The sequence below is a fragment of the Eptatretus burgeri genome, chromosome 15 (genome assembly GCF_056783735.1).
Source record: "Eptatretus burgeri isolate ZD-2024b chromosome 15, Ebu_testis_v1, whole genome shotgun sequence".
Lineage (NCBI taxonomy): Eukaryota > Metazoa > Chordata > Myxini > Myxiniformes > Myxinidae > Eptatretus > Eptatretus burgeri.
The window spans coordinates 12934820-12960799 of record NC_140975.1 but is presented as its reverse complement, the minus strand read 5'-3'; the positions used below and the strand labels follow the sequence as shown (position 1 = coordinate 12960799).

The 25980-nt window shown below is 42.7% G+C and overlaps 1 protein-coding gene across 2 annotated transcripts in view; it reads left to right on the top strand.

Annotated features, from left to right (window-relative positions):
* LOC147011549 (lysine-specific demethylase 3B-like) overlaps positions 1-21613 on the top strand; it is a 101943-nt gene extending 80330 nt beyond the window's left edge. For both annotated transcript variants that reach the window (XM_085857476.1, XM_085857477.1), the window contains 16 exons: positions 803-1040; positions 1216-1405; positions 1534-1811; positions 4499-4654; positions 5657-5776; positions 5883-7127; positions 7229-7392; positions 8332-8387; positions 8588-8774; positions 9130-9301; positions 10817-11041; positions 11947-12069; positions 14464-14603; positions 14785-14961; positions 19483-19617; positions 20596-21613. In XM_085857476.1, the coding sequence (XP_085713602.1) occupies positions 803-1040; positions 1216-1405; positions 1534-1811; positions 4499-4654; positions 5657-5776; positions 5883-7127; positions 7229-7392; positions 8332-8387; positions 8588-8774; positions 9130-9301; positions 10817-11041; positions 11947-12069; positions 14464-14603; positions 14785-14961; positions 19483-19617; positions 20596-20712 (3723 nt within the window). In that variant the 3' untranslated portion in view covers positions 20713-21613. The remainder of the gene's footprint in view (positions 1-802; positions 1041-1215; positions 1406-1533; positions 1812-4498; positions 4655-5656; positions 5777-5882; positions 7128-7228; positions 7393-8331; positions 8388-8587; positions 8775-9129; positions 9302-10816; positions 11042-11946; positions 12070-14463; positions 14604-14784; positions 14962-19482; positions 19618-20595) is intronic.
* Positions 21614-25980: the final 4367 nt, after the last annotated feature.

Below are 25980 nucleotides of genomic sequence, written 5' to 3'. Positions count from 1 at the left end.
ACGGAAATGGAGACAATTGACTGAAATATCTGAGTATTTCAATGAAAATTTGTGAAACTAATGTGTTATATATGTGAAAACCATTGAATTTATTGCTTGACGGAAAAAAACCAAGAAACGCTCCCCTCTCATGTACGAACGAACGAAAGACGTCATTTCCACCCACCATTGCATTTCGCGCCGAACGCTGAAAGCTAAGTTCTTCTTATGCCATCATTCTTTTGCAGCCCCCTGCCATGCTGTATTGAACGATTTCATTCCTTCTGTTATATATATATAAAGGTGCTTATCACAATAATAACAAGATTTTTACATTTCAAATATTAAGTACGCTTTTTAATTGTTTTTCAACTGAAAAAGCATAAATTGCATATTTTAACATGAGTGTACTAATTTGCTTCACCACACGCGCTGTATTGAAGGATTTCACTTGTTTATTATATAGTATTAATTTTATAAGTATTTATTTATTTTTGTCACTAAACCCCTCCTCCCTCCAGTCATGGTGGGACCTCCAAAAGGGAAATTGTCATTAATCCACTGCATTAATTTATCGATTACTAAAGTTACATTTTCCAAATCGGATAAGAAATCTGATTTGGTGGGCAAAGAGGGGGGGGTGGGGGAGGAGTGTTTGTTTATTTATTTCAGCTTACAGGTGTTTTCCACACTAAAGGTTCAGTTCTTCTGTGAACCGTTAATCCTGTTTTTCCTGTTTTGTCCATTGTGGTTTGCCAGGTTTCATCTTGGTCGTACATTATTCACATTAAACCATTTGCTTCAATTCCTCCTGTTTGTGTAGGTAGAAGGGGTGGAAGGAGCAAACAGGGAAGAGGACTCCATGCAAGAGTTGATCATCAACTTGGATCTTAAGTCTGCATCCAGCACGATGATTAGTGCAGCAGGTGATGCGAGTGTAATTCGACCCCGTTGGCAGCAGGGCCTCGATGCTTGTGGTGAGGAGACCGAAGAGGAAGATGAGTGCCACATGACTGGTACTCTTGGGGGGCGATGGGCACACCCACAGACCCTTGCCATCGGTGAGTTCCCCTTCACATTGTGCCAGTGATGTGTGTAAATTTTCATCAAAAATTAACTTTTTCAGTTACATTTCATGAATTCTGTTTTTGGAAATGTGTTTTCTTTGTCCTTTCTTTTGTTCTTTTCAAAAAAAAAAAATTGTTGCTGACGGTTTTGTTCAATGTTGCTCACAAGCGCTCCCCCCACCGATACCACTGCCGCCACCCCTCCGTGGCGAGGCATTCCTCCAGCCTGCCTCTTGCCTCGTTGTGGCTCCACACCTGCCAAAGTGCCGTGAATGCCGCCTCCAGCGGTACCGACGCTCGTTGAATGAGTCTTATTCTCAGCCAAACAATGCCTTCTGCCGGTTTATGCATTTCAGACGGTAAAACGATTTCTACCCTATCCATGCTATTCTCCAATATTATTCCTGCCCTGCTGTATTCTGGTAAAACTTTGCGGGCTTCCTTGTCTCAGCCTTGCAATTCCATGATTTTTCTGTCTTTTTCTTAGGCTATCTTACGGACGTAACGGTGCTCTTCGTATAGATGGTTTTTGTACACCACACCATGCAGACGCTGCTGCACTTTCCGTCTGGGTGCCAAAAGGGGGCCTTGATCACACGGGCCCTTCGGTTCTTGCAACGCCGATCAGCAGCAACACACAGGGCCACAAGGGGACCAACATCCTTGACTTGGCCACAGGGAAATACATCGTGGCTAACATTGGTGGAGACTTCTGTAGGCTCGTGATGGCTGAGAAAGAGGCTCGGAAGTTTGTTGTGACTGGAGGTGAGTTTTATTTATTTACTTTTGTTTACTTGGCAATTACTAAAATGCCATGATTATGCTTTTGGCCAGAACTGGTGGTGGTTCTCCTTGTATTGTGTTTCAAACTGAAAAGAGAAATTGTTTTGTAAGAGTCAGATAGTTTGACAGTGACTGACAGTTGTGCCATTTTGGGTCACGGACCACCTACCCCTACATGTGTCAAATGTTTGATTTACATGATTCTATGGGTCATAGTGGAGCTGGTACATAAATGAACCAGAGGATATGGACATTGGGAGACACCAGGGTACGTTTTTGCCTGAATTCCAAGGGCATGGGACAGACTATCTATATATCGTACATGGATTTGAACCTGGGTTCCTGACATCATGAGCCAGGGTTTCAGATGGGTATAACCCAATTTATTTACTTTTTCATTAGTAATTACTTACATCTCCTGAAGCTTAGAATACCACTCAAATTGTGTGTGTGTGTGTGCGTGCGTGCGTGCGTGCGTGCGTGCGTGCGTGCGTGCGTGATGTATATATGTGTATATATATATATATACAGATATATACATATATATATTTATATATATATTTATATATATATATATATATATATATATATATATATATATATATATATATATATATATATATATTGTTATATTGGGAGTAAAGCTTATTAGGCATATTATAAAGGTTCTTTGCTGTTCCACCATCACTCTTTTGCACTGTTCTGACTTATCAGTTTTGAATTTCACCATCGAGGACTTGTAAAATGAATGTGAATGAAGAGCTAGTCTTGCTGGTTAAGACTGTCTATGTGCATCAGCAGGCAAGTAGAACAATGCACGGAATCAACCGGATGTTGAGGTATGCCAACCACAGTGAAAAGGAAAAGCTGACCCTTTGTTGGATCAAAACAATAACTATCTCAGATCGTACAAACCAAGTTGGCTTAATTTATTTCGTTGTTGTTTTTCAGATGAAGATTTAATGCCCGAAACGTTAGCTTCTTGCTTCCCATGGCAGTTACCTTCTGTTGATTCATCCATTGTAAAAAATATATTTATTTGTCATTCATACTTGCAAGAACTTTGGTAGGCAGTAGGATTATATGCTTGGGAGAAAAGGTGGCCTGAATTCTGATGAATTTCCAGATATGCATTTTGTTGTTGGAGAGAACTAGATATATTAGAGATATGGAGAGAGAAGAAAGGGGTGTGAGTGAATGAGAGAGAAAGAGAAGGGGTGGGAGAGAGAAGAAAGGGGTGGGTAGATTGCAAAAGCAGGTTATGAAGCACGGCGTTTCACTCAATGAAGTTAAACTTTCTGCCCATTCCATAAGTTTTTTTTCTTCACTCAATATTATTGTCCGAACAGTAGAAAAAGTTGTTTAATGCTTTGCTTAAATAAATGCACTAAGTTATAAAAATTGCTAATTTATTTAAATTTTCGGATTTCACTCCAGATTTCTGCACTTCTTTCATTCACCATATCCAATTCTCAAATCCATATATTTTTTGATTATATACTTTAATTAGTCCGTGAGAGTAGATCGTGCTTCCAAATCGAGGCATGTTTTAATAGGCCAAACCAAATGGCGAATTAGGACCCCCATCGAGTGTGAGCGAGTAGTCCGAGGGTGTCTAAGGATGCACCTGATAAAGGATATAATTAAATAAGGCCGTTAATTATCTTTAAAAGGGGTGTTTTAATTAACCCAAACACCCAATTTCCACTCCTGCACTTCCTCGGAGTTTTCTTCGTATGCATGCAAAGTTTCAGGCTGCGAGGTTTTATGGTTTTGGAGTTATGGAGGAGACATACACACTGACACACCCAACACTGACACACTCACAAACTGACACACTCACAAACTGACACACCCACAAACTGACACACACTGACACACACTGACACACACTGACACACACTGACACACACTGACACACACTCACACACACTGACACACACTCACACACACTCACACACACTCACACACACTCACACACACACACTCACACACACTCACACACACTCACACACACTCACACACACTCACACACACTCACACACACACACACACATTGCCTTTTTTATTATTATATGCCCGATATATATATATATATATATATATATATATATATATATATATATATATATATATCGAGGCGTATTATGTGATACCGGTCGTCCGTCCGTCTGTCTGTCTTGTCCGTTCCTGTCTGCACTCTAACTCCCAAAGTTTTCAACTTTCACGTTTCATATTTTGTACATAGGTACAGACTGTGGAGACGGTGTGTCGCGACATACGTTCGTCATCTAAAGTGGTTGCCATGGCAACCAGGATGCTGTTTTCCATGTAGTCGCACAATTCTGTATCTTCCTTCTTGTTATAGATATAATGGTAACCACTCAAATCACTCGTGTCATTAGCCTGGATGACGGTGAAGGATGATTGGGGAATACTAAAGCTTATCATATATTCTCACTTTTATCTTGTTGAGGAATTGTGCATTTATTTCTGAGCAGGCAATCAAGCTTCTTTTTATTTTATTTCTCATTTTTGACTCCCGGTAAACAAATGTAATACATCACATTGTCTCCTCAGCCATTGCCATTACCCTGCTTCCGTTCCCCTCATTTCCATTCAACTTTGTCTTGCCTCTGCCATTTTTATTTTATTCTCACTCTCTCCAGGTAAGATAGCGTGGAAAAGAGCAGTGCCCGGAGTGAGAGAACTGTGCGATTCTTGTGAGACGACTTTGTTTAACTTGCACTGGGTCTGCCCCAAATGTGGATTTGGCGTTTGCCCAGACTGCTACTCCACTGCTCAGCGAGCTCGGCTCAACTGTAGTAAGTCTTCTTTTGATGTACTGCCCTTCACAGAACTTTATTTGGGTGATACAAAGGAGGAAAATAATAAACCAGCCTTGGTCTCATGCTCTCATACCCATATTACATTGTCAACCCAATTCCGCTTGAGATCGCGCTCTGCCGAGCCTTTCATGGCATAACTGCACATTTTCATTGTGTTAGCTGCAGGCTAACCACAATAATCTTTATACTCACGTGGTTTGGGTGTTGGGATTGCAGTAGACATCGTCACGTGTACCTTGCTGTATGCACTCATGGTGGACAAAGTGGTGATTTAGGCCGTATTTAAATTACTGACTTAAGTTTGAGTGAATCGAATCATTTTGAATGAAACACTTGAGATCTCCATCGTTTATTACTCTCACCAGAGGATAGGGTATCGCCCTTGGTTTTATCTGTCTTGTCTGCACAGAACGTAAGGTGTGTTGATTACATTAGACCCATATATACCTTAAGACCTCCAAGACCTTTTAGACCCCAAGACCCTTTAGACTTTGGCCATTACACCCTTGAGAACCTTAAGACCCTCTAGATCCTCTTCGACTCTAGAACTCCTTTCTACCTTTAGACCTTTTGACTTTCAGACCCTTTTTAGGTATTTAAGACCCTTTAGACACCTTCAGACAATTCCAACCCTTCATACCTTAAATTACATCCTCAAGATCCCTTCAACGTTTAAGAATCTTTTGACACTTTTATTTGGACAATTTTGACCTTCAGACCCATTTCAACATTTTCAGGCCTTTTGACCTTTAGACCCAGAGATGTCAACAAGTCTACGAGGGCAAGTCTCAAGTCAAGTGTCACGTCATAATGTCATTATCACAGACTTTGTGTTAGCTTTTAATGCTCAAAAGGTTTACACGAGTTATAAGTTGGTTGTTTATATGAGCTTGATGATTTTTTTGGCATGTATATTCTGTAAAATATATGACTTAGGAAAAAATAAAGATGCCATTTAATTGTCCCTCTTAATGACAGGTCAAACGAACCCTGAGAATACTCCAGAAGCAGGATTTTACTTGAAGTGGGTGCGCTGTGTGAAAGGTCAATTCCATGAACCAGAAAACCTGATGCCCACACAAATAATTCCTGCCAATGGTTAGTACGATTTGTATATTTGTTTTGATCTTCATTAATGAGCAGTGAACACAGTTATTCCTTTTCCTTAACACTTCTTTGTCTCTCTTGTGTGTTCTTTGCTTAGCTCTCTTTGATCTTGGAACATTGCTGCATCGAATGCGCCGTCGATGGGGCATCAAAGCCAACTGTCCTTGCTCTGCACGGCCAGCAGCAGTACCTGCATTGATTTCTGCAGTGGCAACTTCTTTATCACATTCTGTGCCACCATCGTCACAGTCTTCCTCCTCGATTCATTCTGCTGCAGTGCAGTCTTCGCACCATGATCCTCCACCGGGCACACAACAACCACAGCCACAATCCGAAGCGGCTTCTCCGTGTCCTTCCACATTACCTTCTCTTTCTGTAGTGGAATCCCCGTCTTGTTCCTCAGATTCCTTTTCAGCACCTGCCTCTTCCACCGCCTCTCTTGTTCAGAAGTCATCTTCAGCCTTCAATTCCACTACGTTGGCCAGCACTTCTCTCTCCTTGAGCACAACATCAATGTCTCAACCTCTCATGTCAGAATCCACCAAAACTAAACCCTCTTCCCCTCAAGACCTCTCCTTACAAGCATCCTCGTCAATTTCCACCTTTGACTCTGATCTTCTACCCTCCCCTTCATCCTCCTTCACTTCAACATCATCTACCAGGCAGTCCTCTGTCCCATCTATCACTTCTGCTTCCTCATCTTCTGGACCTCTGACAACTTCTTCCTCCAGTTTGTCATCATCTTCACCTTTCAGTTCATTATTTAATGTTGTGCCTTCCTTAAGCACTATCACAATGGCCTCTTCATCCATCTCTGTTTCATCATCCTCTGAGCAGAAACCACTAGCTACGTGTACCTCTGGTCTTTTGTCATCACCCAGTTCTGCACTGCTGTCAACTACATCATGCTTTCCTTCATCTACCTCCTCTTCGAGCAGCCCTTCAAAATCTTCTCTCCAACAGCTGCCTCTTCCTAACCCTCCTATCCCTTTATCATTAAAGCAACTGCCAATAACTTCTTCCCACATGCCCCAAACTATGAATGCCTCCATTGACAACATTCGGTTACCTCTAGAGCCCCCATCCCTCCCCAACAATGGAATATCAACACCTGGGTCAGATGTGTCAACAAATCATTTGGCACAGCCATCTGCTCCACCTTCATCCAAACCAAGTGACGCTCCAGTAACTTTGGCATCTAACGTACCTACAACCACCAGCGCACACGGTGCCTCCACTGCAGAGGAAGATCGTCAGACCGAGGCACTTGTAGCATCAGTAATTCCAGGGTCTCCCGCTCATTGGTTTGCAGACCTTGTTTCGCCAAATGCCAAACCTGACTGTGAGTCTCATGTAATACTATCTTGTTATAATTTTCCCTGTACTTTGAGGTACCGTGGGCTTTTCCCCTCACTGACGGGCTTTTTTGCAACCCCACTGCAGTGTTTCCTGGATTCTCTCTGCCTCTATTGACCCCCTTGTGGGGAAGTGGTATCGGGGGCCTGTGGGGACCAGGAGGTGGAGTGATTAGTGGCCTCAGTGCCGCTACAGACAAACGTGAAAGCTTACGAGACGTGTTTTCGAGCAGTTGTCAAAAGATTGGCGAGGTATACTGTTGAGTCGTTTTGTGTTTACAAAGTTTGATTGCTGTAGATATTTTGTGCTGGTTGTCGTTTTCTTTGCAATTAGGTTTACAATATTTTTTTATTATTATTATTGTTAGGCCTTGAGTGCAACTGCTGATGCAAATGTTTTGAATTAGTTGCTCTGAAAACGTTTGTAGACAGTTAAGAAAGAATGTGCAGGAACAATGACTGAGGGTAAAAAAAGCAAAAAAAAACAATGAACTGACAGTAGCATCATGCAGACACAGGAAGTGAGAGAATGAACAAGTAGGAAAAGAGCAGAAGGGGAGAAATTAAGATGGCAATGTGCAAGTGAGGGTTTTGGTTTTTTTGAATAAATAAGCACTGACAACAAATATCAGTGCCCACTTTTACCATGAAACTGGTACAAAAGTGGTTGGGGAAGATTTGGACTGCAGTGTCGTCCACCGTATGAGAAGCATGCTTCCACGGCTTCAGCGACACTGTACGCACACCCTTTTCTCCACGGGTGTAGTTTTTGGCGTTGGCTCATACTCGCTCATCCACCTCAAATTAAGGGTTCCACAACACCTCTTGGCCATCTGAGTTGCCACAAACCCATACAATCCAGATGGGTGTTTTTTAAGAGACACCATCTTCTTACTGGATGGCTGTCGGGAGCTCATGTGCACTTTGTGAGGTGTTTTTTGTTTTTTTTTTGTCCTGACAGGGTGTCAGTCACCCTCCCCTCTAGCAAAGCCAGTGAGAGGTATCAGTTTAGTCGCCGACAACCCGACCATGCGGCATGTAAGACTGGGTTACATGTTACCAGGCAGTACCATAAAACTGACTTGACTCGGCTTGTTTGATATTGAAGTGCAGTTCACACTGATCGATGGGTGTGATTATGATTTGTTTGTGTGCCCATGAAACTGATGGATCTGATGATGTGATCTGCAGAGCCCCCTGGACAATATCATCGCTTCTGCTCTCAAAAACAGCAAAGAAAAGACAAAGTTAGTATCTTGGACCCTGTGCGGTGGGATTTGATCGATCATTTGGCTACAAAGAACCTACAACTGTTAAACTCTCTCAAATTGTTCTTTACGATAACAACACAGTGTCATTATTCTATTGTTATAAACCTCGGAATTATTTTGTCACAATTACAAAATCCCATTGCTACTTTGGTTCTTCAGTGTTGTGCTCCCGACAGGATCAAGGAAGAGAACATCCAGGCTGCAAGCGCATCCCCAAACATCGGCCTGCTTGTCCCTCTGGTGGACCCAACGTCCTCTCTGCCTCCTCATTCGTGGTTATGCGACGGACGCCTACTACGCATCCACACACCCAAACACCAGCAGAGCTGGCGCCTGTTCAGGGAGTGTTGGAAGTTAGGCCAGGTGTGCTCTCAAGCTGATGTTGTTATTTGCCTGCTTTATTTCAGGTTTTGTTAGGATGCACCATTATGTCTTGGCTTCCTTATCTGACATTGTTATTTCAAGAACAAGTGAAGAAATGCAAAGCAAAATGGAAATTGAAGCACCATGTTTTTTTGTGAGGTGTGTGAGAGTAAAGTGCTTGCTGGGACTATCCTGCTTTGCAAGCTCTGATTTTACGAAGCAACCTGCCACTAATCGATCGGAACAACTCGCTTCATAACCGGTGGAATAGTGAACCGATTGAACGTCTTTGATTTTGATACGAGATATGTTGATGCATTAAGCCGTTTAATTTATTGGAGCCTTGTGTGCACAGCCTGTCCTTGTCTCTGGTGCGCATACATTGCTGACGCCCGAGCTCTGGACACCGAGTGGTTTCGGGAAAGAGTTTGGTGAAGGTGAGGCTGACCTAGTGAACTGTCGCTCTGGTGCGGTGCTCTCCAGCATGAAGATGCACGATTTCTGGGCTGGCTTTGAGGATATCGAACGTAAGCTACTTGCACACTTTTACCAGTAATTTATTATTTTTCCTTTTTTAGGTGAGCTCACTGACCTAATATAACCGTTCGATGTCCTCAGATCCGTCTGTCTGTCTGTCAACAATTTTTATTTTTCTATCTCCTCCAAGATGTCTCGGCCAATTGAGTTCTAACTTGACATGATGATAACACTAGTTGCTCTCTATAGATCGTCTGAGCCCTTTTTCGCATTTTCACCTCAGGGTCAAGGTTACAGGGTCATCAAGTGCAAAATGACCGATTGGTCGAATGGCCTATAAGGAAGCATAGGACGGCTATAATGCACATTGGGTTTCATAGGGATTATTAAGAAGATTTAATTCGACCAACTAGTTTCTCATTACTTCTGTCGTCTGGCCCTGTTTATTTGGCAACTCGAGGTCCGCTGGCTTCAACACGGCTTCACTCGGTTATTTTAAGTTCAATTTAAATTCTGTTTTCACTTTTCATTGTCGCTAAGGTTGATTAACACTCAGTTGCATCAAGTTTTGTGAAAATTGAATGTTTATATCCTCGGTCTGTATGGAATGCATTGCAGCGAGGGGAAGCTTCCATGGGCTTCCATCCATTTCCATGCCATATAACAAGGATGTCGTAAGTTCGAGTTGATTTCTGTTTTCACTTATGGGACCTTCTAGTGTAGTTACACGTTTAATGAAGATTATTTTGTTCAAATCTGCTCAGAAACACTTTTCAAGAGGAAAATATATTCAATTCAAATAACCGTGAGACTCTGGAAGGGATATCACATGCTTTCCGTTCACTGCTTCACCTCGTAACTTGTCATGAGGGACTGCTTATTCTTAGCGTCTGTGAGATTAATGTTTATATTTTAGATGGTTTGGGGATGTTCTCAACAAGTATCTGAGAATTCCGGTGAAAAACGGACGTTTTAAGATTTTGTTCGGGCATTTCATCCGACGGCGAGCTGGCTGGTCACTTGACGCCACGAAGACGTGCAGGCAGGGAGTGATTGAGCTTCTCGATGGCCCGGGGGTCCTTTTTAGTTTGGGTCCAGCTCTGTCCTGGATACAGCCATTAAATGCATACACTAATTAAATGCATACTAACTAATTAAATGCATACACATTTATTTCATTATACAAATGAAATAAATGGAGTATTTATTTCACGGCCATAAACGCGGTTTTGAAAATTGTGTAATTATGTTGGGAATGATTCCTAGAATATGGAGATTTTTGCTTCGAGTGGCCCTCACGTATTTATTTTAAATTCAATTTGAATTCTGTTTTCACTTTCCGTAGTCGCTAAGGTTAATTAACACTCGGTTGCATCAAGTTTTGTATCCGAGCTGACCGCCAAACCCGCTCGGGTGTATTATTTTATTTTTATTTTTATTATTTTTAGTTTAGAGAAGTGCGAACATTTTGATATACCCCTTATGGGTTTTGCGGGATCTCATTGCTGCCCACAAGCTGTAAAAACTCAAATGTCATGCCAAAGGGCTTTGTTTATTTCTAACAGAACGGCTGCCTTCACGAGAAGACAACTCCCCGATGATTTTGAAGCTGAAGGACTGGCCACCAGGAGAGGATTTTTGTGACATGATGCCCGATCGCTTCCGTGACCTGTGCATGGCACTACCTCTACCAGAGTACACAAAGAGGGATGGGCGACTTAACCTCGCCTCGAGGCTCCCAAGCTCATTTGTACCGCCTGACCTCGGGCCTAAGATGTACAATGCTTATGGTACGTCACCTTGCACCCCCAGTGTAACTTTTTAATTAATTCATTTAATGAAAACGTTTTTTTAGTCCCCTTCAGTGTATGAGTGAGGCTCATTAAATTGATAGTGGGAGTGTGGTGCAACAATTGGTTGCAACCAGCAAGGGAATAAACAAACAGGAAAGGAAAGGGAGAAGAAGGGAGAAAACACTGAAACGAGCAAGTAATAGGGTTGGATTCCTTCTAACAGAACGGTTAGAAACTGCTGTTTCCTAACAACCCCCCCGAACAGCTGTTGTAAAAAGGGGCAATGGGGGTAATAAAGATCATGGCTCAGGGTGCACTACCTGCTTTCCCTGGAGGGAAGAGTAGGAAAGAACAGCATCTGGAAGGTTGTTTCATCCACTGGAGAAGTGAGAAACAAAGTAGTTGAGGTGATGGGAGGAGGAGAGGTTCCAAAGATGGGAGAAGCAAAGAGCGAGGAGCATTACACTTGACAGTGGCTTTCTCCATTTACCGAAGTCTCGTTAAATTGGTTAAAACCAACCACTTTAATCCTTGCACTGGTCGTTGTACTAAAAAAATTGTTATACTGGGGTTCCACCGCAACCCCCTTCCCCCAACCAAAAATGACATCTCTTCACATTAATTATGTACAAGTACAGTATAACATTGAGGTATTTAGCTACAACACCCCCCCCCCCGTCCCTCCACTCCTAATTCTGCATTTTGTTGTCACTTTTTATGGCAAAGTTAAATAAAATGACTGTTCCTGATAACAGGACTCGAATCTCTTACTGTTTTTTTTACTAAGTACAGTAATCTCTCTGACCTCCAGTGTGTTTTGTGGAATGTCGGTGTACGCAGTGGAATATTATTGCTTTTATTTTAACATTTCATTGGCAGATTTTGCGGTTCTTTTTGTTTAGGTTTGCCTCTAAAACAAGATCGCGACTTTGCAACGACCAACCTCCACCTGGACGTGTCTGATGCCGTTAATGTCATGGTGTACGTAGGAGTACCCAAAGGGAGTGACTATGATTTGGAGGCAGGTGAGAACACGGTGATGCTTCGTGCTGTAATTACCTCGTGTCGGCGAAGTGAAAAGTGGGGTTAAGCAATTGGTTCACTTCTGTCTGTCCACCCACAAGTGTAAGTTTATGATCGAAGAATAATTTGATTTCAATTGAATGTTTAATTTTGAATATGCATCAGAAAGCGAACCTGTTGTTTCGCAGTACTTTGTCTCTGAATTTGTCACGATTGCGCATGTGCAGAGGAGTGATTTTTATTTTTTTTAATACAGTGAACGTGCTTCAATATCTGATTATGTCCTTCCATCCGTTCATCAAAAATGACAGAAAAAGAACCTTTCTGAATTTTTCTTGTGTTTAATTTTCAAACTGAACCACTTCCTTCGGACACCAGTGCGATTTATTTTTATTTTTATTTTTATTTTTATTTTTATTATTTTTACCCCCCCCCCTTTTATTATTTTTATTTTTTTAACTCTACCTGCATGGCAGTCAAACTAAATGGAAAATCATTCCAAACAAGAAACTTAGTTTTTAAGAACATTAAAGGACACAAACAGCAGGCATGAATAACTAATTTAACGGAACGGGTGGTGTAAAAACCACTGTCGATGGCGGTAAACTTCCGCAATTAATATATATATATATTTTTTTTAAATATGACCTTGTACAATCTTTATTTGATTTTAATTTAATTATTTACTTGAACACTGTAGAACACAAATCGCCTTCTTATCACTTCCACAAAACAGTTTTGCAGTGCAGGGAGTCCTTGACTTGCAAACGAGTTGTGTTCCGAACAATCGTTCCTTAAGTCGGTTGTTCGTAAGTCGGAACTCAATTTCCCATGGCCGATAATAAATGGTGGTTCATTTCTCCAACCAAGTCAAGAAAACCTATTTAACACATAATACAGCATGTAATTAGGCTGAAACATTGTAAATTTGCAATAGATTAAAGTTCATAATACTTCAAGCAATCTTCCATCTTGGCAATAACAAACCTCCATGGTTTTGGTATTATTGTTGACTTCATGGGCACATTACTCTTTTATATGTTGTAAAATTCTCATCTTGTCCTTTATAATTGTTCCGATGGTCTAATGAACGACCAATTTGGGAGGGACTTTCACCTTTATCAGATTGTTTTATAACGTCCAGTTTCGTTTCCACTTTTAAGGTTCTGCATTTCTTTGTTTCAGGAACATCACTTCAACATTTATCAGCCAGGATTAGTGTTCATTGTCACGGTAAAATACACGGCACTATGAATGCGAGCAGTACAGTACAGTGTATGGGATACTGTAGACTGTGTGACTCAGACTCTTTACATCTCGTGGAAGAAAGAGTTGTGCTCCGCCAAACCACTGAGTCCCGAGTTGATCCACCCACAATCGATTCATACCTTTGAGCGAACATTCATATCTCGGACTTTAAAAAATATATAAAAAAACTGATAAAAAATACCTTATGGAAGTTGGTTCGTAAGTCAGACATTCATAAATCGGAGACTCCCTGTACTTTGACATGTTAAATAAATCGGTGTATAAGGTTGCACCTATGGCGCTAAACTTCCGTAATTTTTTTTCAGGTGACCTTTAAATCGTTATTTTATTTCAATTGAATTATATACTTGAACACTGTGTGGGTTAACGTTTTCTATGAACTCTCCAGTTCCATCAATTTATGCCCAACCACACTGACTTTTGTGCCCCCGCCGGAAGAATAGGAAGACCACTTACGATTTTCACCTGTACAGGTGGAATAGTGCAAGTGCTGAAAATAGTGACCCCTGCCAGAGGGGAGAGTGTTTTGATGGTGGGTAAACTATGCCAATTCTGAAAACAAATCCTTGTACTAGGTATTACTCGTACTCGTTTATTTATTTTTTTGTGATGAAGCTTTGCAGTAGGCCGCTGTGCTTAGAGCATACCTTGCTATATCGACACCCTTCTCCTGCACTGTATGAGGACAAAGGCAATCTTACTATAATGGACCAAGCGTGGATGTCAGAAAAACTCCAAAATTGACTTGTGGGGAAAATAGCACCACTTTTGGTGGTAGCTGGTATTGCAAATCGTATTCCTTTATCTTGGTGCACTTCGAAGAATGTGCCACAGCACTTCCCACTGAAGATGGGCCGAGAAGGCTACTCCCACCCGGAGGGCAGGGGTGCCCACGAGTATTCACAAATAACGGCTCTGTGGAAGCTTATTTACAACCATATATTGGTTTGGAGTGATGTCAAATCAAGTCCAGAGACTTTTTAATCTGCACTTTTTATTTTATTAACATTGTTGTTACTCATCATTACAGGATGAAAGTGCATGTTATCCTTGTATATTAATTTCTGGTGTAATGCCATTGCTTTCATGGTGTCATCCCAGTTAGACCCCCCAGCTGTCTTTTACAGAGGTCATGATGGACATGGTGGATTCTGAAATCGATGAGGCGACGCTAAGGCGCGTGCGGGAGGACGGAGATGTGCCTGGTGCTCTGTGGCACATCTACTCTGCGCGTGATGCCGAAAAGATCCGTATGTTGCTCCGCAAGGTGATGCAGTTGTGTATACTCCATGTGATGAGCTGCACGTGCCAAAAGTTGACTTAATTTTGTTTTGTTTCCTTTGAGGAAGAAGTTTGAGGTGATGCTCTGGAGAGACATCTCAATTTTATCATTGCATTAATTAATCCTCACCTCGAATCACTCGACTGTACGTGCCTGTTGTTAGCAGGTATGTTCAGAGACTGGACAAGGTTTTGCATCTGACCATGACCCAATTCATGACCAGGCTTGGTATTTGCATGCGACTCTTCGTCGGCGACTTCGCGAGGAGTACGGCGTCACTGGCTGGGCCATCGTGCAATGCTTGGGAGATGCAGTTTTTATCCCGGCTGGGGCGCCACACCAGGTTTGTTGGCGATGGTGACATCGCAACCCCTTCGCATTGCAGTTGATTTATTGAATTCGGAGCACAGAGATTATTTGGAAAACAGGTGCACGTCAATAGCTGGCTGGCATGCGATGTATCACCTCCTCCCAACTCCTCCGCATTGGTGGTATACCTAAAAAAAACAACCTAAGGTGCACTTTCCCATTGGTAATGTTCATTGGAGACTGCTCTGCCTTTCAGAGAATATGCACAATGATTTTTTTTTCTTGCACATGCCTAGAAGACTACTCACGTGTGGTCGCTTCTGATTTATTTGCGCACAGAGAGGGACGATTCGCACAACTGCGGGAGTGAAAGGTTAAATCTAAAGTTTACTAAAATGGAGGGATAAAACAATGGCAGGAAGCACAAAAAACAACAATAATAGAAATTAACAAGCCATCTCAATTGGAAAATTCATCACGCTTATCAATTATAACTGCACTCGTAGAGTGCATTCTCACATTGTGTGCTCATTCTCACCAAAAACACCATCGTTAACTGAACATGCTACTATTATGGCCCATATCCCATATCATACATGCACTCTATTGTGTCACATATGTTGCCATTATCCATAGCGTTATTGATTGATTATTTGGATATTTAGCAACCACTTTTGTGCACATTAAGGCAAAATTATATCAATGAAGGTAAATATGAAGAAAAAAAATTCAAACTATTCCCCAGGCCATCAATCGTATGTATGAAGTTTCATATCAATCTGCTAAGCGGTTCTGGAGAGAGTTTTTTATTTATTTATTTATTTATTTATTTTTCCATGTTCAATCCAATATTGTCACCAGACCACTTGACCGATGATGTCATAAGTTTAATTCCTCACTCCCATCGGGTCTTAGATCAGATATATGAAGTTTCAGATTTTTCAGACAAGGAATTTGATTCAACCAATTATGGTTGGAATACCACTTCACTGATGATGTCATCGTTATCAACCTGTATACCCCATGTGGAATTGATGACATTTGCCAAGTTAAAAATATATATATTTTGTTGAGTGGTTTCGAAGAAAAAGATGTCCAACTTTTTTCCTTTAATCCAATATGGCTGCCATACCATGTGACTGATGTCAGAGTTTTCATTAAATTATTCTCCATGGGGTACCCCTCATGTCTTTAAAGTTTTTTTTTTTTGGCATCGATCGGACAAGCGGTTACAGAGAAAAACATTTTTAAAGCAACAAGAAAAAGAGCAATCAGAGATTGCAGACCCTCGCCAGGACTTGTTTTGTGTGATGTTTGTGTACTGGTGTGTTTCATAAGTAATTAGACATAACTATAACTGCCACTGAATAACTGCTGGCAGTGATGACTGGGTACCAAAACATCCCGCTTTGATAAAACCCTACTTTGATTGGACACCTGACCCTGACCCATGATGTTTATTATTATTATCCAATTTGATTCAGAATGGGATTAAATTCAAATCAAATGCAAGACCAAATATGTACAGTCCTGTATTGGAGTTCTCAGAAGGAACCCAAACAAAGATGAAGTCATCAGAAGCAACCTGGATAGGATTCACATTTCAGCTGCTACTCCTCTACCTTCAAACCCATCCAGGCACAGCCAAGTGAGCCTTATTCAAAATAAATAGATAAAATTACGTCATTCTTTCTGCCAGACCATGCATCCGATCAGGTTGAAATATAAAATATTTGTTCCCCATCACTACTCGATCATGATTGTGAATTTTTACATCGATTGATTCAGTGGTTCAAGAGAATTATTTTTTAAAGATTTTTGCTCAATTCCAATATGGTTGCCAAACCACGTGACATCAATTATTCATGAATACCCACCCTGGTGGCCCCAAGGCCTGGGGAACATTTGTGTGAAGTTTCCCCTCGATCTGTCCATTCGTTCTGGAGAAGATTTTTAAAAATAGGTTTTAGGTTAAATCCAATATGGCTGCCAAACGATGTGATCTATGATGTCATACGTGTAACGTTTCAGCGCGATCTGTCGAGCCACTTCATAGAGGAAGACTTTTGAAGTGTTTTTTTATTTTATTTTATTTTAAATAATATGGTTACCAAATCACATGACCAATAATGTCGTCAATTTTTTTTTTCTGTGGACCATTTTATCCCAAGATGACCCTCAAAAGTTTTCGTACTGATCAGATGTAGTGTTCTACATATGCAATTATGAGGTCATAACAAAGGGACCTTTGACGTCATAAAAATCACATTCTTCAGGAGGAGTACTTGCCATGTGCCAAGTTTCCATTTTTTCTTTGGTGCGGTTTCAGAGATGCAGAGGTCCAAAGTTTTTCTGTTTTTCCAACATGACTGCCACACCACATTACCTATGACATCATAATTATCAATGAAACGCTCTACATGAGTAGTTTCTCTTATGGTGAAAATTTTGTCTCAATCTGACAAGCGGTTGCAGAGAAAAACACTGAAGTTCTGTGTGGACAACTCCTTTAACTGGTGTTTCCCAAATAACCCATGGTGATGCCCGGTTGGGGAGTCCTGCTGTTAACTTCCGTCGGAAGGGTGAGAGAAAACGCACATGCTTTTCGGTCTTGCAGAGGTCCCCGCTCACCTCTTTCTCACCCAAAAACCGGTTCAAAGCCATCCCTCGCCTAACATCATCAAGGGCGCTCATTGGCCACCTGGCTTGAGCACATCGTTGATTGGCCCGCTGGAAGAGAACAAATGCTCCATTCGGCTTGAGAGCTGGTGGTCATGAGGCCGGCAAGGAGAAAGTGGAAAACCTGTATTAATCAAATAAATGAAAAACGAGCACATTTAACATTGAAGAAATCAAAAAGGATGGAGATGAGGCTTCCAGTAAACACAAAATCTGGCAGGCCTAAATTGGGGTTTAAAACACATCAACTTCAAACATGCAAATTATGAAAGTAATCAACGAGTTAACCCCCTCAGAGTCCATTTTCGTTACTGTATTTTTTTTTTTTTGTTGGAAGCATAGGAAAACGGTCAAACCCATAATCATTTAGAATGACCTCCTGTTGTAACAAGGGAACAGAATAAAAGTGAACCGCAGTGAGTTTACGAGCATCATGGGGCTGACAGGACAGCCTGTAGGTGTGCGCACTTGCTTCTGAGCTGTTTAGCCTGGGATTGAATCTTGACACAGCTAGAAAATGTCATCTTGGTGTTGTACAGGTAGAGCAAGGTATCGGTGTCCCTCAGATGGATGTCAGACTCGGCATCCCATCTGCCGGCATCAGTTAGTTGAAGTTAAAAATCCCACGGTGTCCTTCGCAAAGAGTAGGTTGCCAGTACCCTGAACAAATTACAATTTCTTGCCTGGACTGTGGACTTGGTCTTCTTTGGAGGTTCCTTGATATGGATTACATTGCTTCCTATATTTGAGTGTGCTTTCTGTCTGGGGAGCAGCTTCTGCACTGTAAACAAATCGACAAAGTAGTTTGCATGCTCCGTGTTGATGGCCTTCTTCGGATGAGAAGGGGTAAGCAACACAACACTAGCGATCACATGTAGATCAGACCCTATGGGGTAAGCAGATTATCCCACCATCAAGGTCATTGATGAGTCAGCTGGGTTTGTTTGTTTTTTTTCCCTGACAATCCATTCGTGATATGGCACTTCTCCTGAACTCCAAATGCTTAATACTGCTGCCTTCAGCTGAATTTGAATCCACAACCTCTGGGACAGTAGTCAAGTGTCCTCACCAACACTTGGGACAAGCCATCCATCACTGATTTCAAAATTTGTACTTCCGTTTGTGTGTTCCGCGTTTACGTTTGGACGGTACACTGTACTCAAAAAAAAAATCATACACATGTAAATGGACCCTTCGCTTGTCATACAGTATAGTGGTTACAATTAACACCACGATAATTAATTTGTGGCTTCAGCATCTTAAAACTATTTTTAGATTGCCAGGTGGAGCGAAGTACGAAGTCGTCCTCTTGGGGTGTCAATATTTTTTTCTAAAATAAAAAAATTAACTTGGCAAGAATCCTGCAAATGTGGATCTCGGCTCGCACTCTAATTAGCCTCTCGCTCATTCCCGAAGGGATGGGACAGGCTATTGTAATCTACCTGTCTGTGCCGGTTCGTGTGAATTCGCACACATATTTAATATAACAACCCAGGTACATTAAAAGTTGTTTATTTTAACGTTAACATTTTTATCAGCCTTGTCTGTTCCCCAAAGAGCTTGAAGGCTATTGCGATCACACTGTGTGTTAATCTATGTGTGAGTTTGCATGCATATCTATTTTAATGAAGTGCACCAGGTGGCATTAGGAACATTGAAACGAAGTTGTTTAATTTAACCACAATTTTAGTTTGTACCTTGAAAATGTGGATTATGTCCAAGTTAGCCACACCTGTTCTTTAGGGTGTTTTTGTCCTTAACTAAATATACTTGTATGAAAGGTGTCATCTAGATAAATACTCTGGCAAGGGTCTACATCATTAAACGCCTTTGTCTTGTGATTTCTGCATTTCTGTGATTGCTGCACTCCCTGTAGGTGCACAACTTGCACAGCTGCGTCAAGGTGGCCGAGGACTTTGTCTCACCAGAGCACGTCACCAACTGTTTCCGCCTGACGCACGAGTTTCGCCGTCTCTCAGCCACGCATACCAACCACGAGGACAAGCTGCAGGTTGGGAAGGGTTGAGTATGACTGGCAAGGGTGGGTAGAGAGAGACGGGGGTTGGGGGACACAAGATTTTGAAGCAAACACAGAATTGAGCCATTGGCCTTCTCACGAGTGGATTCGGCTGTGGTGCCCTTTGAAGTGAGGGAAGGATGGAAAGGAGCAAAAACAAGAGGCACTTGACAAGGCACCACCAGGTTTTTGAGGAGGGAGACATGTTTGAAAACTCTTTCTTGACATTGGACCGATGTTAATTTCTAGCTCTCCTGAGAGCACACATACTTGTTGGGGGGCTTTGTGGAATGATTTGCGGTTGTCTTCAGTTGGATTTACCTTCTAGGAGGAAAATGAATCCTGTGGTGAGGCAGTTATTTTAAAACAACTTGCAGAGTACCAAGAGTGGGAGGATGGGTAAGATAACTGAAGACCAGATGGGATGGATCTGTGCATAAACGAGAGCAGGTTTCTGTGGAAGAATTCCCAGGCTGAATGAATCTTAGCGGTGGTGGACATAGGAGACTAGTTCTGAAGTGTGATGGCTGCTTGCAGTCCCTGCCAGTTTCCTTGAGTGAACTACCAGACTTGCTGGCACAGAGGCTGTTCTCTGAGAAAGGCCAGATATGTTGACCTTGACAAGCACATGATCAGAAGAGCCAATTGAGGCAAAGGATGAGAAAGATACATTGGTGGGGAAGTTGGTCATCATCATATCCAGGAAGGAAGATTTTACATTGGGTAAAGTCCGAGTTGGAAAGTCCACAGATCGAGTCAGATTCACAGAGTCGCACAAGTGCCATGGCTGGTGAGAGAGGTACCAACACCCAGCAAATTAGCATGGTGACAATTGAAGTCACCACATATTTCTCAAAAATAAAACAAATTCGACCATTTTCAAATGATGATCTCCTGGAACGGATGTGGTGTATTTTGTTTAAAACCTGCACCATTTATCGACTTTCCCCGTCTCTACGTTGCTGTGTACAGATTAAGAATATAATCTACCATGCTGTGAAGGATGCGATCACATCTCTCCAGGAGGGTGACAACTCCGAAATTGATTCTTCGTTAAACCTGGAGACTCGTGAGCGACTCGCCGTATGAAGAACCGCAGCAAGATCGGGATTACCTGTTCTGGACATTGATGCTTGCTGAAGGAATCTGCCATGATTGGAGTCCGTGAAGCAAAGTCTGCTCTCCAGAGTTGCCATGTGGAAACCCAGGACCATTTCATGGGTACACCATGATGCTGGGAGACTAGGTTTTTTTGTTGTTTGTATGGTACAGCATCTGTCCAAAAGCTGGATGTATAAATCTCACTTAGAATGTCTAATACTTTTATTATAGTGGTTATGATTGCTTTTAGGAGAGGGTGGAGGGGTGGGAAGGTGGCTGTCATGAAGACTGGACATCCACTCCGCGTTTGTGTTGTTTTAAATTAATCATGTTAAGATGGAAGCCTGTCGATGTGGAAGGATCGACATGGTTCTGATGTAAATTGTATGCCTGGTTTCTTCAAACGTGGAATGTATTTGTTGATTACTTTTGTAAAATTTGACTAATGAACAAGTTCAGGGGTGTTTCTTTGGGTATTTGGCCGTTAATTAATTTTAAGACCTGTTTTAACCTCCGTTGTCTGCCCTCTGTGGCCATGCTGAAAAATTCTTAATCACGGAAGTGTCAAACCGCTTTTTTAGTGACAATGTTGAACATCATTTAACTAAAAGTGAGCGATGCGAAGCTTGGAAGGTCAGGTCGGGTATGGGAGCATGCGCCGGAGCAGCGCGTCGTGGCCATGTTGGAATGTGTGCTGCATACGCCGTCTGTTTGGTCTCGTCACATCGCATTTGCTAAGGATGCTATTTTAGTTTGTGAGATTAACTGTAATGGGCAAAAAAAATGCTTTTATGAAATAGATACCTTTTTTTCTCTCTCTCTCTTTTTATTTTTTTTTGGTATGCTGTTGGTGTGAATTTGATCATTAAAAAGTTTGATATTGAGTTAAGCTTCTGTTCGTGGTGTGAGTTGATATCCGATTGCCGTGCCATATCTTTCCGAGCAAGTTTGCTGTTTTATTAACTTTCTTCCTCTGTATTAAATTGTTTTGAGCTCGGCTGTTCGGCTATGGCCAAAGTTCGAAAATGCACCTCATTTGTAACTTTGCATGCATAAATATCTGCGAGGTTTTGTGCGGTCCAAAGAAGGGAGGAGGGGGGTAATGGGGTAGAGGAGAGGTGGGGGGGTAATGTAATGGGAGTGAAGTGTAATGCAAGGGTGAAACACTGTGCTGTTCGGAAAGAAAGTTGTCATGTAAAGGGGGTAGAGAGGTGTTGTAAGCAGGGTAAAATGCAGTGGGTAAAACGTGATCTAATGGGAGTGGTCGGGGGGGGGGCATGGTAACATGTGGTTAAGGGGGGACGGGTAATGCTTCCTTTAATATAATAATGTTTGGGTTCGCAAGTGCCCTTCATCTGCGAATGAATATTCACTAGCAGTTCAGGCTCAATTCCTGCACTGGTTGGAGTGTTGCCGTGTATGTTCGTTCCTCCCTTTCCCGCAAGTCACACCCCTCACTGGTCACCCCCCAACCCTATGGAGTACATTTGACTTTGTGTTTCCCTCCGTAACATTATACTAACCCCACCCCAAGATCCGATGACTCCATATATGAGGCTCTCTCCACAGGCATTGACTCTGCTCCTGTTCACTTCCCAATCCGTGAAGACTTAAATCACCAACATGTCAGTTGGCTTGATGTTGGTTTATATACTTCAGTACTTATCTGAAAAGCTGTCATTCCATGAAACGACCAGACCTATTACCTCCGCCACCGAAGGTGGGTGAGGTTACATTTTCACCCCGTCTGTTTGTGTGCAGGATATCTCAAAAAGTTGTGGACGGATTCAAGAAAACTTGGTGGACACGGGTGTGTAACAAGGACGAATTGATTCAGTTTTGGTGAAGATCCGGTCATTCTGCAACATTGAGAGATCGGGCTAAACCGCTATATAGCGAGACTAGCAGAGCTTATCTATCGATTCATTGACGGACTAGTTAGTTGTCATATTTGCCAAAAAAATGTTGGTGAGAAGAAGGAAAGGAAGAAAAATTTACCCATGCAAAGAGTGCTTTAAACCCTCCCACCACACCCCCTCTCCATCCTCACATCCCACTTTGCTCCCTGTTTATCTTGTCCCTTCCCACTAGAAATGTCTCGAACACTTTGACAGGCCCCTTTTTTTTTCGGGGGGGGGGGGGAGTAAGAAAGGACAAATTTATTTGTGCAAAAAGTGCTTTAACCTCAGTGGTGCCCAGGTAAAAAAGGAAACCTTAATACTCTCTGCCACCACCACCACCAGGTGGTGCTATACAGTACACATTTACAGAGAATTTACGCACCCACGCATTTGCGTGAGGTCGCAGCCACATAGCTGGTGTTACCCCACCCCCCCCCCCCCCCCGGCACACAAAATGTTGTATTTCTACCCCAAGTTTGGAGTTGGTCACTTAAGAGAAGTGGCCGTGTATAAGGAACAAAGATAGATTGACAGTCACAGAGAGAGCGAGCCAATGCTGAGTATATCGAAACATGGGGAGTAAGACGAGCACTTCCCTGATCCCTATTGGACAAAGTCCTACATCATTGGTTAGATATTTATCAGTATGCCGTCCTGATGAGGGTAAATAAGCCCCAAATCCAGATAGGAGGCTCCGTTTGATGTTTAACTGGTGTTGACCAGGTAATCCTTATGTTTGACAGAGTCACCAAGCCAAGGCCTCTGGGTTGGAGGTGACGCTTTGGTGTAGGACTATGTTCATTGGAGATCGGGGGCGTGCTCGTCACACTCCACATGTTTCGATTTACCTGCTGATCACATCACGTGCATTCTGGTTGAACAGTTTGCATTAGCAGGAACAATCGTCTGAGTAGCAGGTGGATGGTTGTTCTTTGCGAATTATGTGTTTTTACGGTGTGAGACATAATCCGGGGCGATGCTCGCCATAACAGAGGAGAGGTGTGTGTGTGTGTGTGTGTGTGTGTGTGTGTGTGTGTGTGTGTGTGTGTGTGTCGTCAAAAAGTTGTGGACGGATTCAGACGAAACTTGGTTTGCAGGTTATGTGTATAACAAGGACTCATTTATTCGATTTCGGTGAAGATAGAGATCCCGATAGGAGAATTTTTTAATTTTTAAAGTGATTCTTCACCATTGAGAGATGGGGCCAAAAAACAATATTGTTGTGGACCCGGGGTTGGGGGCGAAGACCACGAAGGGTGAGCTACCTCGGGTTCCCACCAGACTCTCCGGAATCGCAGACCATCGCACATGAATAACTTTGTGACGCCGCGGGTCACAAATTGACCGTGAACGCCAATAACTCGATCATGTCACTTCGGGTCCTCTGTGTGATACCGTTTACCGAAAGGTCACGTGATCTAATAACAAGGAGACACATCCTCGGTACACACTTGCTCAAACCGGATCACTTTACCAGATCAGATGCAGCTGAGCGGGACTGCCAAGCATGTACCGGGACAGCTAGGAAACAGATCGTTGGGGAATAACGTCCCGGCTAAACTAGCATGTGAACCATGCTGGACCAATGGAAGAAAAGACAAAAACAATCTGGGAACATTTCTAAACAAAGCATTTGTTTTACAATGGTGAGGAAAAGTATGTGGCACAGTGAATTGGGTTTATTTTTAATGCACAGCGTGGGATGTGACAAAAGACAAGCAATCTTACAAAATCAGACAGAGCAGACTTATCCCATTGTAACTTCAACAATCTTAACTTGGACTAGGACAGGCACCATCAACACACACACACACACACACACACACACACACACACACAGACACAGACACAGACACAGACACAGACACAGACACAGACACAGACACAGACACAGACACACACAGACACACACAGACACACACAGACACACACAGACACAGACACAGACACACACAGACACACACAGACACACACAGACACACACAGACACACACAGACACACACAGACACAGACACAGACACAGACACAGACAGACACAGACACAGACACAGACACAGACACAGACAGACACAGACACAGACACAGACACAGACACAGACACAGACACAGACACAGACACAGACACAGACACAGACACAGACACACACAGACACACACAGACTCACACAGACACCCACAGACTCATACAGACACACAGACTCACACAGAGACACCCACAGACACCCACAGACTCACACAGACACCCACAGACTCACACAGACACACACAGACACACACACACAGACACACACACACAGACACACACACACAGACACACACACACAGACACACACACACACACAGACACACACACACACACACACACACACAGACACACACACACACACAGACACACACACACAGACACACACACACAGACACACACACACAGACACACACACACAGACACACACACACAGACACACACACACAGACACACACACACAGACACACACACACAGACACACACACACAGACACACACACACAGACACACACACACAGACACACACACACAGACACACACACACAGACACACACACACAGACACACGGACACAGACACACACACACAGACGCGCACCCCCAGACACACACACACAGACACACACCCACAGACACACACACCCAGACACACACACACAGACACACACACACAGACACACACACACAGACACACACACACAGACACACACACACAGACACACACACACAGACACACACACACAGACACACACACACAGACACACACACACAGACACACACACACAGACACACACACACAGACACACACACACAGACACACACACACAGACACACACACACAGACACACACACACAGACACACACACACAGACACACACACACAGACACACACACACAGACACACACACACAGACACACACACACAGACACACACACACAGACACACACACACAGACACACACACACAGACACACACACACAGACACACACACACACACACACACACACAGACACACACACACACAGACACACACACACAGACACCCACACACAGACACACACACACAGACACACACACACAGACACACACACACAGACACACACACACAGACACACACACACAGACACACACACACAGACACACACACACAGACACACACACACAGACACACACACACAGACACACACACACAGACACACACACACAGACACACACACACAGACACACACACACAGACACACACACACAGACACACACACACAGACTCACACACACAGACTCACACACACAGACTCACACACACAGACTCACACACACAGACTCACACACA